At 49.9% G+C, this 14,987-nt stretch overlaps 1 protein-coding gene across 1 annotated transcript; it reads right to left on the reverse strand.

The window, feature by feature from the left end:
- Positions 1–479: 479 nt before the first annotated feature.
- ASCL1 (achaete-scute family bHLH transcription factor 1) lies at positions 480–1,840 on the reverse strand. Its single transcript, XM_032346576.1, has 2 exons — positions 934–1,840; positions 480–546 (listed from the first exon to the last, which is right to left on the reverse strand). The coding sequence occupies exon 1, from the start codon at positions 1,689–1,691 to the stop codon at positions 981–983; it is 711 nt and encodes a 236-aa protein (XP_032202467.1). The 5' UTR covers positions 1,692–1,840; the 3' UTR covers positions 480–546; positions 934–980.
- Between the last annotated feature and the right edge of the window lie 13,147 nt (positions 1,841–14,987).

Genomic DNA, 14,987 nt, shown 5'->3' on the forward strand with positions numbered 1-14,987 from the left:
CCCCACCCCCACCCCAGGAGGATCTGAGTTTGAAAGGACTGAGTAGAGCATGATTTCACTGCAGACAAATGTCCACAGCTTACTGGGATGGGGGATACTGAGATGAAAGACACCAACCCATTTCTACAGGGCTAAGAACTGCGCTTTCAGAGAGGGCAGGGAGGTGAAGGCACCCTAGCAAGTGCTTTCAGTTCTGCCTGTTACTGGTGGGTGGGAGTTTCTGTGGGGCTGTGCTGCTCCCTTCTGCCAGGAGCCCACTGCTTTTGCACACAAGCTGCATTCTGGGCTTTGACTCAGGTCCTAGTCACCCTTCATAGCTCCGTTAATGACTGGAGTGCAAAGATACAGTTCTGAGCGTATCCCCGCCTTGCAAGAGCCTTGCTTCTCAGGCATGCCTGGCTTAGTTGGTCTTGGGGTTGGTTGCCTGATTTTATTTTGTTTCATTTTTCTTTCCTTCTTCTCTTCTTCTTTTTTTTTTTTCCTTTTTTCTCCCTTCAACATCGCTGACAAAGCACTAAAGATGCAGGTTGTGCGGTCACCCTATAACTTAAGAAGAAGGGAAGAGGTTAGTGTGAACTTGGAGGATGGCGGTGGGGGAAAGTGAAGGGTTGGAAAAGGATCTGTCAGGTAGAGCATCTCTTTTGACAGGTCGGGGGTACTCGAGTCTCCGGCATCCCTCCACCTCACTCCACCCTTAGCCCTCGGACAACTAGGGAAAGCCACTCCCAGGGGCCAATATTGAAACAAACCAACCAGCATTTGAAGTCGACAAACTTTAACAATTTTTTTTTTTTTAATCAGCCGCCATTCCCCGCCCCCCCCCCCCCCCCGCCCAATCTCCGTGGAGACAGTCTCTGTCCTCCAGACACTAAGAGGGAGGAAAAAAGAGGGAAGGTAAGAAAATCATTCTGTTCGCTCCCAAATGCAACCTACCTGCTTCCAAAGTCCGTTCGCATCAGGGCCTGACCAGGCCGAGCCCCTCAGAACCAGTTGGTGAAGTCGAGCAGCTCTTGTTCCTCGGGGCTGAGTGGGTCGTAAGAGCCCTCGTCTGACGAGTAGGAGGAGACCGGCGAGCCGGCCATGGAGTTCAAGTCGTTGGAGTAGTTGGGGGAGATGGTGGGCGACAGGACGCCAGCCTGGAAGGCGGCGCTCACCGCGTCGTGCTCGTCCAGCAGCTGCTGCAGTGCGCGTATGTACTCGACCGCGGAGCGCAGCGTCTCCACCTTGCTCATCTTCTTGTTGGCGGCGCCGTTGGGGACGTGTTCCCGAAGGGTGGCAAAGCCCAGGTTGACCAGCTTGACGCGGTTGCGCTCGCGCTCGTTGCGGCGCGCCACGGCGGCCGGCTGCTGCTGCGGCAGGCTGTAGCCGAAGCCGCTGAAGTTGAGCCGGCGTTTGCAGCGCATCAGTTCGGGCGAGGACGAGCGCTGTCGCTTGACTTGCTTGGACGCTGACTTGTGACCGCCCCCTGAGGGCTGGCCGTCGGCCGCCGGGCTCAGATGCGGCGCGGGTTGCTGCTGCTGCTGCTGCTGCTGCTGCTGCTGCGCGCTCTGCGCCGCCGCCGCCGCTGCCGCCGCCGCCGCCGCCGCTGCCGTGGCAAAGAAGCAGGCTGCGGGCGGCAGGAAGGGCTGCTGGGGCTGCGGCTGGGGCTGCTGGCCGGCGCCGCCGCTCTCCATCTTGGCAGAGCTCTCCATGCGCAGCGGCCGCCAAGGAGTCGCGGAATGGGAGCAAGCGGGGACGCGAGGTGCGGACGCGCGAGGCGACGCAGACAGGACTTGGGTGCACGAACAGAGAGGGAAAGAAGGGGAGAGAGGAAGAGGGAGGCCGGAGGGAAGTTTAAAAAAAAAAAAAAAAATCCCCGGGAGACTTCTTAGGGTGGGAGCAAAGAAGGTGCAAACGCTTTTCCTCCTCCCTCCACTCCACCTCCCCCTCCCCTCCTCCCTTCGCGGGGTTGGCTTCAGGAGACTCGCGTGGCGCTCGCGTGTGAGGCTGCCGCTAGCGCCTTCTTGTTAAAAAAAAAAAAAAAAAAAAAAAAAAAAGCCGAAGAAGCAAAAGTCAGTGGTGAGCACGGTCTGTTGAGTCTCCCGTTCCTCGCCCCCTAGGACTGCGCTCTCTTGCGCCGGGCCTCGGTCTCTCCAGCCGTGGCGCAGGCTGTTTTTTATTATTTTGTTAACTCCCTTTCTTTCTTATTTCCTTCTTTCACTCGCCCTCCCTGGCCGGTCCCCTGTCGGTGCGCCTTCCACGTTCCCTGGCCAGAAGTGAGAGAGTGCTGGGCGGCCGGAGTGCGGCCGCCTTTTCAATGGGACACCCAGCCCCACGCGCAGCCCTGGCCCCGCCTCGCCCCCCACTCCCCGCTGCTACAGCGAGCGGCTGCAGCCCCCACTCCCCCCCCTCCTACCTCCTCCTCCCACCCACTCCCTAAACTCTCCCTCCTCTTCTCCCCTTCCCCCCCGCCCGGTCCCTGCGCCCGCTCCATGCAAACTCTCCATTCAGTGGGGTTTGTTGTTGCAGTGCGTGCGCCTGGCGCGTGCCGGACTCCCGGCTGAATAAACAGGCGGCGCGCTCAGGGCGGGCTGCAGCCGGGGGTGGTTCTAGAAAGGGGGGGGGCAGCGTCCCTGGAGGGGCCAATAGCCCTGGGAATTGGGGGTGTATGGGTGGAAAGGTTTGGGGGTGAAGTGCCTCGGGATTCTCCTGACAACTGGAGCAGAGCACAGAGAAGGGTTTGAGCAGACAAGTGCCACGGGTGGTGGGCAGGTTGGGGAGAATGGGGCTTTATTTTTCCTGCTTTCATCTCCCATCTACTGTCATTCTCTTGGGAGTCTTTGCTGTTTGGGGGAGCTGAAGCAAATTTGCAGTTAAAGTTTAGAAAGATGGGGAGAACTCCGTGGGAATTACTGGACTGTTAAGTAAATAAAATTGCGGTTAAGACTGGGTCCCAGCACACCCTCTCGCTAGCTCTGTGACCCCTTGGTAAGTGGCAACCGCTCCGAGCCTCAGTTTCCTCATCTGTAGCAATAGAAGTTTGGATTAGATGGTCCCCAATGTCCCATCCAGGTGTACAAACTAGGATCTGGTCCCCACAACTGAGTAAATGTGGAGGGGACCCACAAGACCAGAGGTGTTCTCATTGGGGGTGGTTGTGATCGGTGCTATACGTAGGGGTATGGCAGCGATTTCCGCCCTCCCCCCTCATGACCTCGGTTGCCTGTAGCAGGGCCCCCCTTCCCAAAGGATTGTTTCCGGACCGGCTGGGGGATGGATAAAGAGGGGAGTACTCTTGGGGTATTCTCAGGGTAGGTCTGAGAAAAGAGATGGGGGTAGAGGTTGAGGGACCGGAGGAGCTTCTCTGGTAGTTCGGCGCCGCCGCAGGCACCTCGGCGGCCTTGGCGCAGCCTCCATCTCGCCCCAGGCGTGTGCCCGGCGGGCCGGTGGCAGGCGACTGGGAGCGGAGCCCGGCGGGGCCGCGTGCTGGCGCCGCGAGGGAGGGGGAGGCGCTTGCAGCGGTGGCTCGGCCGCTTGGACAGCGCCCACCCAGGCGCCCTTCCTGGGCTTTGGTCCTGGCGCTCTCTGGTAGGGCCGGGTCCAGCTTTGGGGCGCCTTGGGACGGGGCTCTGCAGAGAAAGCGGACCCAGCCACCGGTCCCATCTCGGCACCGCTCTGGTGGAGGCAGGGGAAGAAGTGTGGGGCGCGTCTCAGGTCGAGTCTCCATAGACAGAAGGAAGAGGGCAATCATCCGTGGATTTGTCCGGTAGAGACAGACAGTTTTGATCAGAGACCTGCAAGCAGGGCTGATTGTGGGGGAATTATCCAAATAATTGCTTCTCATTGGACTTCCTTTGTGGAGAACGGTCTTTCTAAAGGCTCTGTGGGGGTGACCCAAGGAGCCGCCTTTGGTATGTGTGACTGGCTTGGAGTGTTACCAGAACAATAGCGGTGGTGATGGGCAGTGGAGACGGATGGCTCCGGAGATGAAGCACCTCTCTTCTCTGCCTCAGTTTCCTCTTCGAAAACGTATGGGTTTGGGAAGCATCGGACGGAGCCGTGACCAACAGAGATCAGTTCTGTGAACCTCCTTCCCCACACAGTAACCTGTGACTTCACCCCACAGGACTGCTGGACTCGGTGAGGTTTACACCTCTGTCCTCTCCTCCCACCCCCAATCCACCCCAGGAAAGAAGTTGAGAGGACTCCAAGATCACTTTTGTCTTCCCTTCCGGGAAGTATAGGAAGTTGTGGCGCCTAAAACAGAGCCACACCGCCGCCTTCCTCCGTGGAAGCCTCAGACCACCTGGTGAAGAGAGGTTACTCAGGCACTCCTCCCCACCCACGAGCCCCAGCTGGGAGCCCCGGGAGCTGGCCGCTAGGAGGCGTCTAGGAAAAGCCTCCTGGGCCCTATCCACGCCTCCGTAGCAAAATGTGGGGAGTCTCCAACACCGACCCATCTGACTGCTTTTTCTTTCCAAGGCGGATTCAAGCGCCCTTCCATTCTGACTCCAACATTCCACATTTGACCAAGGTCTATAATCCTGGTTTGCACTGTAACTTTGAACAAGCCCCTCTTCCTCGACTGCCCTCAGTTGCTCCATCTGTGCAGGAGGGGCTACACCAGCTCATTTCGAGATGGGTCTGCAAGTGCGGAAAATCTGCCAACAGCCAGCACGCGTTCTCAGCTTCCCTTTCGGGTGCGGACTTCACGCGTTATGGAGATCCTAATTATCAAGGACTTCAAGGGCAGAGCCTACTCCCAACCCCCACCCCCCCCACACGCCATAAAATGGGCGCCCAAATAGAAGCTCCAGCTAGTGAAGCCATGCATTGTAGTGGCCACATGCGTTCGCCTCCGCCCAGGAGAAAAGACGGCGGGCACTGGGATCCTTCCGGCCCCAGAACATGTGCCCTAATTCTCCCTGCTCCAGCCCAGAACCAAATCCCACCTCACCCTCCCCACACCAGCGTCCTCAGCCTGCTTCCTAAGGGCTTTGCAAAATCTCCAAGAACTCAGGTGTTCCCTTCTGCCTATTTGAGTAAACTCAAAGGATGCTCCTCACCATAGCCCTAACCCAGCAACATCCTCTCCATCTTCTCCAACCAAAAGGTAGAGTGGTTTAGTATTGTTTTATAGGGGCTTGGCCTCTGTCTTTGGAGACTGTGCACTACCAAAGTGAGTTTCCCACTGACATTGATTTTTGGGTGGTGTCACCTGTTTGGAACAAAGGACTGAAGTTTAAGAGCCCCTGAGAATCTTGCCTCTGATCCTGGGGCCTAGATGATCACACACACACACACACACACACACACACACACACACACACCCCTCTGAGAGAACTGCCCTGTACTGTCCTGGGCTCTGGGAAACCTAGACCCTGCACTGAGAGATGAAGCAAATGGACTTGAATTGATATCCAGTTTCCATTGCCTAACAGCTGTGACATGGAGCAAATAGCTTATATTCTGAGTCTTGGTTTCCTCACCGGTACCATGCCCATAGTTGTAGTACGACCTCCAAGTGTTGTGAGGTCTCAACAAAATAGATGTGGAGCGCTCTGGGGCAGGTCTCGATTGGAAGGAATTGATGAGAACAGCCTTTCTAAAACTATGAGAAAGTCACTGTTCAGATAGCCCACCCAGGAAGGGGCTTGTGGGAGGATGCGGGCTCTAAGTTTACTGGAACCACACTGTGATAATCATTTGCAGCCGTTGTCCAGCAGTTGGAGATCCACTGTCACCCTGTCCCGCAGTCCCAGCACCTGGAAGTGGGTAATTTCTGTCATTTTGGAGAAATGGTGGTATGGTCAAAAATCAAGGAGATAGAGATAGGACCCAAGATTTTAACATAAAACAGAAGCAAGTGAGTTCAGATACAGACATGCTTCAGGGCCTGCACATGAAGGGGTTTAATAGAGCCATTGGCCCTTACCCTTAGCCTTCTGTGCCTTCCTTGTCAACCAAGGAACCTCTAAGCAAGTCCCCTGGGCTTTACTTGACTAGGACACTCAAAATGTCATTTATTTAGATGTGGAAGGAGAAGAAAATGCACAAAAGGAGTGTTTAATACCTTCCTCCATAAATGGAGTAGTGACATTTTCTTTGCTTATCTGTCAAGGCTGTCAGGAGAATTAAATCTGATGTTGTTCGTGAATTCACTTTTTAAATCCCTCCACACATGTCAGGGATCGCCATTCTTGTGATAAGGTGGCTGGACACTGACCTCCTTTGGTGTGTATTACCCAGAATATAGACATCCCAGAAAAATGGGATTTTTTTCTCTTCAAAAACAGTAAAAGCCCTTCCCTACCTTCTCTAGCATCTCAGGCCCCTCTTCTATGCTAGGGAATCCTGGAAGAGGACCTTACCTTAGATGAAACCTTGAATATATTCAGCTCCTGTACCTACGTGGGGACACAGCTTTCCTAGTGATGCAGGGGGATCTGCCCTCCAGGGCACCTGAGGTTCTGATGCCCCAAGTCTGCCACCTTATTTTCCACTCAGTTGAAGGCCAGGCCCGTGCCACCTTTGTTCACACACTATCCTCCAACTCCAGAGTTGTGCACCGTCTCTCTGTAGAAAGGAGTTCAGCCACATCTTTCTTAAAAGGTTCCATCTGTGCTTTTTTCTTTTGGAAGGAGGGGAATACCATTAAAAGTGAAGCTAGCTTTTCCATCCAACAGATTATTTGGTAAAATTATATTTACGGTGGATCCTGAACCAAGAGCAAAGAAAGTACAAAGATGAACACAGGCCTTCGATTCTTGATTTGGAGACAAGACTCTTAGTGCAACCCTTAATTTGAGTGAGCGCTAAGCCTCAGAAGCCTCCATGCCTCAAGAAAAGTGAGTGTACAGGGTGTTCATAGCAGATACTTGGTTTCCAGTAGCTGGAACACAGGGTCGCTGGCCTGTCGCTGGCCTGGGGTAGACACTGCTCTAAGTCTGTACTTGACACTATCCTATCCAGGAAAACGGAAAAGTTTCTGACTGTTTAATCTATTGTCTCCAAGCTCAGCCTTCCCAAGGTAACCCCAGAAACTGCTGCTGCCTAGCCTGGTTGGGTCTGACCAGCCTAGATTGGCCTGGGAAAAGGGGTTTGGGTGTGGGGGGAGGCAGAACAGCCTAAACCGTGGATTTGGCTTGCCTGCTTGGTCACAGCAGGCCTGCACCTGCATTAAGGAATCCAGGCTTCAAACAAATCTATTTGCTTTTTCAATAAGCCTTAAAAAAAAAAAAAAGCTGGAAAAAACAAAACAAAAAAAGCACAAACTATTATTTTATTGTGGCTTTTTGGTTGGGGAGGGGAGATTCGGGTGGGGTGAGGGAGTAATTTGCAGCCACTCTCACAAGTCCTTTTGAAGTTCTCCAAATAAGGAGAAGTAACGCTGCTAAGTCTTTATTTTTTTTCTAAAGCCCCATTTACATTATGATTAAATACCTTCCTGGGATAAGCATAAAGAAAGTCGTTAATCTATATAGCTCTCCAAAGAATCAATACATTCTAAACTTTTGTAGGATTTGTTACACTCTATTTTGTTACAGTAGGCCAGCTCCTCTAGGTCTAGGCACATGGCTTTCCTTCCCTCCCCCTCTCCACCTCCTCCAAGAATGAAAATAAAGTAAAGGTCTTTCACGGTAAACAAAACCAGCTGATTCTTCACAGAGACCCCATGAATAGCTGGAGAAGAAAAAAAAAACTTACAATAAATGGTGCATTTTTTTCTCTGCTGGGTATAGTATTCAAGGATCAGGGCAGTATTCAAACAGAGGTCCATTTTTTGCTCAGCAAGAGAGTTTAGAAAAGAAGCGTGGGGTCCATTCAGAGCTTTCCCCCCTTCACAATCACAGGGTTCTATGAAACCTATATTCCATGCCTTGTCGGAGTGTTTCTGGGGACCAATTATTGCTTTGTTGCATGGCTTCTTTGCTGAATCTTTGAGCAGCAAGAAAAAGCGCTCTCGAGTCTACCCTTATTTTGACCATTTCAGTCATTGCTCAGTGTAATAATTAATATGACAACTGGACGCTTGAGTTTGTATAGAAACACCTCAGCTACAGGAGCGAGCGTGCAGTGGGTGGTAACGAGCCGCACATCAGCCAGAGAAGCCACACACACAAAAAAAGGAATGAATGGCCAAAGAGAAAGAGAAGGAATAAAGATAAAATAGTTGGCACAACGCAGAGGAACATAAAACAGACTCGAATGGAGAGTGGGAGGGGGGAGGGGGGACAATTAGAAGGGGAGGGGGAAAAACACCCTACAGAGGTTAACTTATTTTGAAACTGTTTTCTGAATAAAACCCCGGACGGGAGTGACCGACCGGCTTTCAGCCGCTCCTGTTTCCCCCAGCATTTATGAACTCTCTCGGAAGGAGGCGGGGGTGCTGTGGCAGGAAAGGAAGGCTCCCCCAAGCTTTAGGTTTCTCCAGAACAGGGACCCAAAGGACCACCCCTCCCAAGTTCCAGCTCCTTGTATGGCTTCCATTTTTGCAAAAGTGCAAAAATCCTTTTCCTTCCTTCATCTTCAGTCTTTGGAATTGGCAATACAGAAGATCTGGGGACCAAGTGTAGACGACTCTCTGGGTCGCGGGTGAATTTTGGGGAGAGGGTCTTTCTGATGCACCCCAACAACTCCGCAACGTCGCCTCGGGGAACAGCGCCCTGGCCCTGTGGGTCTCCTGGAGGAGAGGATCTCACCCTGGGAACTCAGGACTAGATTGGGCGCTGCGCCCCGGCCCCGCGCTGTGCCCGCCTCTGCGGGTCCCCTGCTAGCGCGCCCCGGGGTTGCGACCTGCTCCGTGACGGCATAATAAATAATTAGAGGGTTTAAGCGCGTTAGCCACAGCTCATGCTAATGAGCCAGATAAGGACTCTTGCTAACCCAAAGTGACAGTTTGCATATAGGAGGGGGAAAAAAGCCCCGCTATTTCCCCCCAACTTGATTGCTCCTTCTCAAATTCATACGCCTTCAACCACCTTCCCCCTTTCCTCTCCCTAGCCTCTCTTCCTACCCCCTCACCTCCCACCACACACACAACACGCACTCCACCCCCTTTTGACCCTTCCTCTTTCACCCTCCCTAGCCCACTACGGTGTCACAAAATCTCCGGGTGCTGGGTGCTGATATTTGACATGTGAGCAAAGTTCCCTCCCAGGCGCGTCCTGGCCGGTCTCAGCCCCGAGCTGAAACGGTTTCGGCGCTTTTCTTTACACCGTGTGAAACGCATCAGGACTCCCATGCTCTGCGAACGACTTTGAAGGTCAGGGGCCTTTCAGAGCTCTGGCGTCCCTGAACGCACTTGGGTACTCCCTGCGCTCAACAGGGTAACTAACGGGAGCTCCGGGCTGGGGCGAAATACGCAAGCGCCCCGGGTTCTGGAGTTCCCGAAGCGCTCCTGCCGCCTCCGGAAAGCAGGGGCAGTTTGCCGAAGTGACTGAGGTCAGTCGTGTGTCCCCATTGTGTGGCCACGTGTCCTGTGTCCATCATCACCTCCCAAAGTCCAAGCTCAGCCCGACTCCTTGCGGCGCTGCCCGGGAATGCTCTGGCCTATAAATCAGCCTGGCGGCTGTGAGCCATCTCCACCTCCCAGGCCGACCTGGACGACTGCCCCAAGGGCCAAGGGGAAAGTTTGCTCACGTGAGGTTAGGAAGGAAGCCACCGCCAGGGTCCGCTGTCTGCTAAGAAAACTGTTAGGGCCCAGGTGGCCCTGTTAACTCTTTCCTTCTTCTCCTTAACTCTTTCCTTCTTCCACACTTTCCTAGGACTGGTATTTGCAGGGTCTTTATGGGGGGGGGCAGGGGGAGGAAGAGGGTGATTTCTGATACATGGATATTTATTGACATGGACCCTTAAAGAAACAGCAACAAAAGCAAAATTAAATGAGTTAGTATTTGTAAAATGCTAAAGACAGTGCCTGGCACACAGTGGATAGTGTACACGCATCTGTTAAAAAGTGCAAGCATGCTGGGCACCTGGGTGGCTTGGTGGGTTAAGCCTCTGCCTTTGGCTCAGGTCATGATCTCAAGGCCCTGGGATGGAGCCTGCTTCCCCCTCTCTCTCTGCCTGCCTCTCTGCCTACTTGTGATCTCTGTCTGCCAAATAAATTTTTAAAAAATCTTTAAAAAGTGCAAGCATCCTGAATACATAACAGGAGGTAGATGCTATTCATCTAACATGTTAAAAAATGCCACTGGGATCCAAAAATGTTCAAGGTTGTTATGCTCTTTGATTCATGAAATAACTACAGAGCATAGTTAGAAATAAGAAAATCATTGCCTTCAATAAGATTGTGGTTTAGCAGGCAGAAGAGGAAATGTGTAAGAAAGGAAGACCATTAAAACCACAGTGGGACCACGACAGAGAGCCCTTTGCCTCAAGCTCCATTAGTCTGGACTCTCACCCTGCCTCATCCACCAGGTTACCCCCAAGGAAATACACAGTGTTACAAAGGGTGGATTTGTTATATACACACATCCTAACACCGTCCTCCTCCCAAACCAAACAGTCATCTGGAGCTTCTCCCAAGTGGTGAGGAGATACCAGCAAACGAAACACATGGACACCTGTAGTGTTAGCTACAGTGAAAAAGCAAGCTACTTGAAGTCAAGAGACAAATTCCAGGTTCTGGAACTTTCTAGCTCTGTGTCCTCAGACAAATTACTCATCCTCTTTCTAGATTGTCCTTCCTCTACAAAATGAGACACTGCAAAGATACCTCACCTCCAGCTCTGACTATATAGACAATACAGGCATCGTCATGTGAGCCTCTAGTGGCAAGGGCTCCCCTCTTTGAGCAGACCAACTTCTTTTTCCGTTTTTTTATGGGAAGAACCTCAGGGAACATATGACCTCGTTCACAAATTCATCCTGTGGACCACTACCTACCTGCTGGTACCAGGATTATGGCTCCTGAGGCCAGGGAAAGATGTGGGCCATTGGCTCCCCAGGGTTCGGGTGTGAAGGGAAGAAACGCACCACTCTCACCGACAGTTTTGCTTGGGAAACAGGATTCTCCTTTACTTGGCCTGAGAAGTTTTTCGTCAGGGATTTGGGTCCCGGGAAATCTCATAGTCCTCCCTTGCGGGATGTGTGAGTCGCTCGCCACCTGCCGGTTTTTTCTAAAACTGCAGGGAGAACTGCGTGGAAATCTTTTTATTCCTTCTTTAGGAGTCCATTCTATTAATTGTACGATTACAAATCTTGTACAATTCTTTTCGACCATAGAGGGCTGTGCTCCTTGTATCGTGTCCCCACAATACCCACATTAGATATATATGAGGTGCTTGTTAATTTTCAGATTCTGAAGCTTCATCTCAGGCACATCAAGGCATAATCAGGGCTCATAGTCCCTTTTTTTAAGTTTTTTTTTTTTTTTTTTAAGAGAGAGAGAAAGATAGCACAAGCAGGGGGTGGGGCAGAGGAAGAGAGAGAAGTAGACTCCTTGCTGAGTGGGGAGCCAGACATGAGGGTCCATATCAGGATTCTGAGTTCATGACCTGAGTTGAAGTCAGACATTTAAGCAACTGAGCCACCCAGGTGCCCCCAATAGTCCTTTCTGACAAGCTATAGAGTAAGCCTTTTGTACTATGAAGACGGAGGACTAATACTCTACAGGTATTCTAGGTGATAAGATACAGCATCCATTATTCAGAACTGTGAATAACTAATCTCCCCATAGATACACTTTCTTTGCATAAAAGGACATCCTAGTGACTTCTGAAGTGGGTGGAGAGGATTGGTAAGTTATTACAGAGATAGTCTTTGATGTTGGGTATGAAGGATGGTCAGAAACTTTCAGTCTGGATGAAAGGACCATGGGAACAACCCACCCAGCATGGAGACTTTTGCTTCCTTGACTTTTGAGACTCCAGCAAACTTAACCTCCACTCCCCTTTGGCCACTCCTTTTTTTTTTTTTTTTAATTAAGTGATTTTTAAAAAAGATTTTATTTACTTATTTAACAGAAAGAGGGAGAGAGAAAGATCACAAGTAGGCAGAGAGGCAGCCTGGGGGAGGGGGGAAGCAGGCTCCCTGCTGAGCAGAGAGCCCAATGTGGGGCTTGATCCCAGGACCCTGAGATCATGACCTGAGCCGAAGGCAGAGGCTTAACCCACTGAGCCACCCAGGCACCCCTGGCCACTCCTTTTGAGGCTACATTTTGGGCTTTGTCTACACCCAGAATAGCTCCATCTTGGAAATCATAGCTTTCATTCTCCACTCTGATTCCTTCTCATCCCCATTTTTGCTGGACGTCTCTCCAAGTTCTATTTGGATGTCTTTCTCAAGTTCTATTTCTTCCTATTCTGGTCTCTCCCAAACTCAGCCTGGAAAATGCGATTGATTAATTCCTAAACCTGTAACATAAAATGCTTATCTTCCCATCCTTAAAAACAGCCAAACCATTCCTTGATCTTATGACCGCCTTCACCTCTCTGTCAGATTTTTGAGAACAGTAGTCTACACCACAGTTCCATTTATTTAACTCCAATTCACAGTCTAAGATTTGTCCCTACTGGAGTTCCTCACTGTGAAGGTTAATTTTACATGCCAAATTGACTGAGCCATGGGTTACCCAGCTGTCTGGTTAAACAGTATACTGAGTGTGTCTCTGAGGATGTTCTGAGCAAAATTAACATTTGAATTGGTGGATTAAGTAGATTGCTCTCCCAGTGTGGATGGGTATCATTCAATCCATCTTTGGCCAGAATAGACCAAAAAGGATGAGTAAGGAAAAGATCTCTCTATCTTTCTCTCTCTCTCTCTCTTTTTCTCTTTCTCTCCATGATTGTCTTCAAGCTGGGACCTTGGTCTTCTGTCTTCAGACTTGGACTGGAACTTACACCATTAGTCTTACTAGTTCTCAAGCCTTTGGACTCAGACTAGAACTACACCATCTGTTCTCCTGGGGCTCCAGCTTGTTGACTGCCGTTTTGGGGACTTTTTAGTCCTTGTAACCATGTGATCAATTCCTTATACTCTCTCTCATTATCTATCTATCTATGGGTACAAATATAGATACAGACATAGATACAGATATCTCCTATTGATTCTGATTCTCTGAAGAATACACATTAATACAACCACCGGTGTTCTACTTTGCTAAATGTAATAGCTACTCAGGTCCTGCACTTGGCCCTGCTGACTTCTTACCTCTTCTTGATGTTCTTTCCTTCTCTGGCTACCATGATTCTTATCCCTTGGGTGATTTTTTTCTCAGTACTAGTTTTTAGTTTTCCACTTAGTTTCCATTTAGTTTTAGTTTTTAGTTTTCCTCCATAAAGTTTCCCAATGACACGCGTTGTCTGTAGGTCTTAGCTTCCATGTCTTTTGCTTATGATTCTTAAATTCTTTTTCCTACCCTCGGCCTCTCTGTGGATCTCAAACTGTGTGACCAGCATCACTACAAGGGGCTCCACTGGTATAGCCAGTGTGGCATGTTTGAAAATGGGCTCATCATTCTGACTCCCTCAAATCTTTACCTCCTTTTTGTCCTGTAATTCAGGGCTGGGCATCATCTACTCGTGCACTGAAAACACAATTGTGGGAGTTGTCCTACACTCTCACTGCTCTCCCACATCCCCTCCACTGAGCCTTACCTATACATAGCATACACCTTAATTATATTAATATATTAATTATATTTATTAAATATGATAGATAGATAGATACCATTTCCCTCCTGTCTATTGCTAATATCATTGCCCTATTTCAGTAGTCTTCCAACTGGTCATTCTGCTTCCAGTTTAATCTCCCTTAAATACATTCTTCTCACTGCCCCCAGAACAATCTAAGTAAATGACATAGTCAAATGTAAAAAAGGCACAAGAGTGTAAAGAAATGGTATTTTTTATATCCCAAGCAAAGTAATTTTTTCAAAGTGTAATGTGCCCTGTTGCTCCTCTACTCAAATCTTTAAATAGCTTCCCAATTTTCTTAGGACAAGAATCCACTGCTCTTGATGCTCCATAATAGTAGGGATTCTGCTTTACCTCCATTTGCTTGCCCAGCATGGTATCTGGAACAAGGCAGGTGTTCAATAAATGCTTATTGATTGAATGAATGGACTTGGTATAAGATGTATGCACATCTCTGATACAGAGAGTGGCATGCAATGTTTTTCATAAAAAACGTAAAGAACTCAGGAAAACTATCCCCCTCCTTTGGTGCATCTGCCCTTTCACTTACGAGTTGTCGTAGGCTCCCTAAGATCAGCAGGACCTTTCTATGTGAGTATCTTCTTAACCTCCAGAAAGCAATCAGATCATCTCTCCAAGGAATACATAACCTGGTATGCAGCAAGTACTTAATCAGGATTAAAGTGTAGTTGACATTGATGGTATCAGATCATGAGGGTTGTTAACTTGTCAGAACTCTTCATGTATATTTCCACAAATGTGTGAGAAGGGGCATGATGGGAGGAGCAGGAGATCTACACTAAGGGATTGGGTTGGACTGGTTGGGCACGGTAGGTGGGGCTATGGGAAGCTTTGAATGACAGACCAATCGTCTGAGTGTTACAGTCTGAGAGATTTTTTTAAAGATTTTATTTATTCATTTGACAGAGACACAACAAGAGAGGGAAGACACGTAGGGGGAGTGGGAGAGGAGAAGCAGGCTTCCTGCTGAGCAGGGAGCCTAATATGGGGCTAGATCCCAGGATGCTGGGATCATGACATGAGCCAAAGGCAGATGCTTAACGACTGAGCCATGCAGGCTCCCCTGGTCTGAGAGATATTTAAACAAGAGAGTGACATCATTATGTCCACAGGAGAATTCTGGAACTAAGGAATAGGGGTTGGTAGGGACAGACTGATTAGATCAATCCCCTTTCCTAACATCTCTTTTTGTGAGCTGTTTTAGCATGCACACTACCACTCATCCATTCTCTCAACAGACACGAGAATGTAAACCCCAAGAGGGCAGGGACTATGTCTGTTCGATTTATTAGTGATTTCCAGTGTCCAGAACAGGGCCTGACACATAACAGGAGCTGAATAAATATG

The sequence above is a fragment of the Mustela erminea genome, chromosome 6 (genome assembly GCF_009829155.1).
Source record: "Mustela erminea isolate mMusErm1 chromosome 6, mMusErm1.Pri, whole genome shotgun sequence".
Lineage (NCBI taxonomy): Eukaryota > Metazoa > Chordata > Mammalia > Carnivora > Mustelidae > Mustela > Mustela erminea.

Bases quoted from the DNA above. Each gene is read 5' to 3' on its own strand.
- ASCL1 (XM_032346576.1), bottom strand. From the start codon at position 1,691: ATGGAGAGCTCTGCCAAGATGGAGAGCGGCGGCGCCGGCCAGCAGCCC.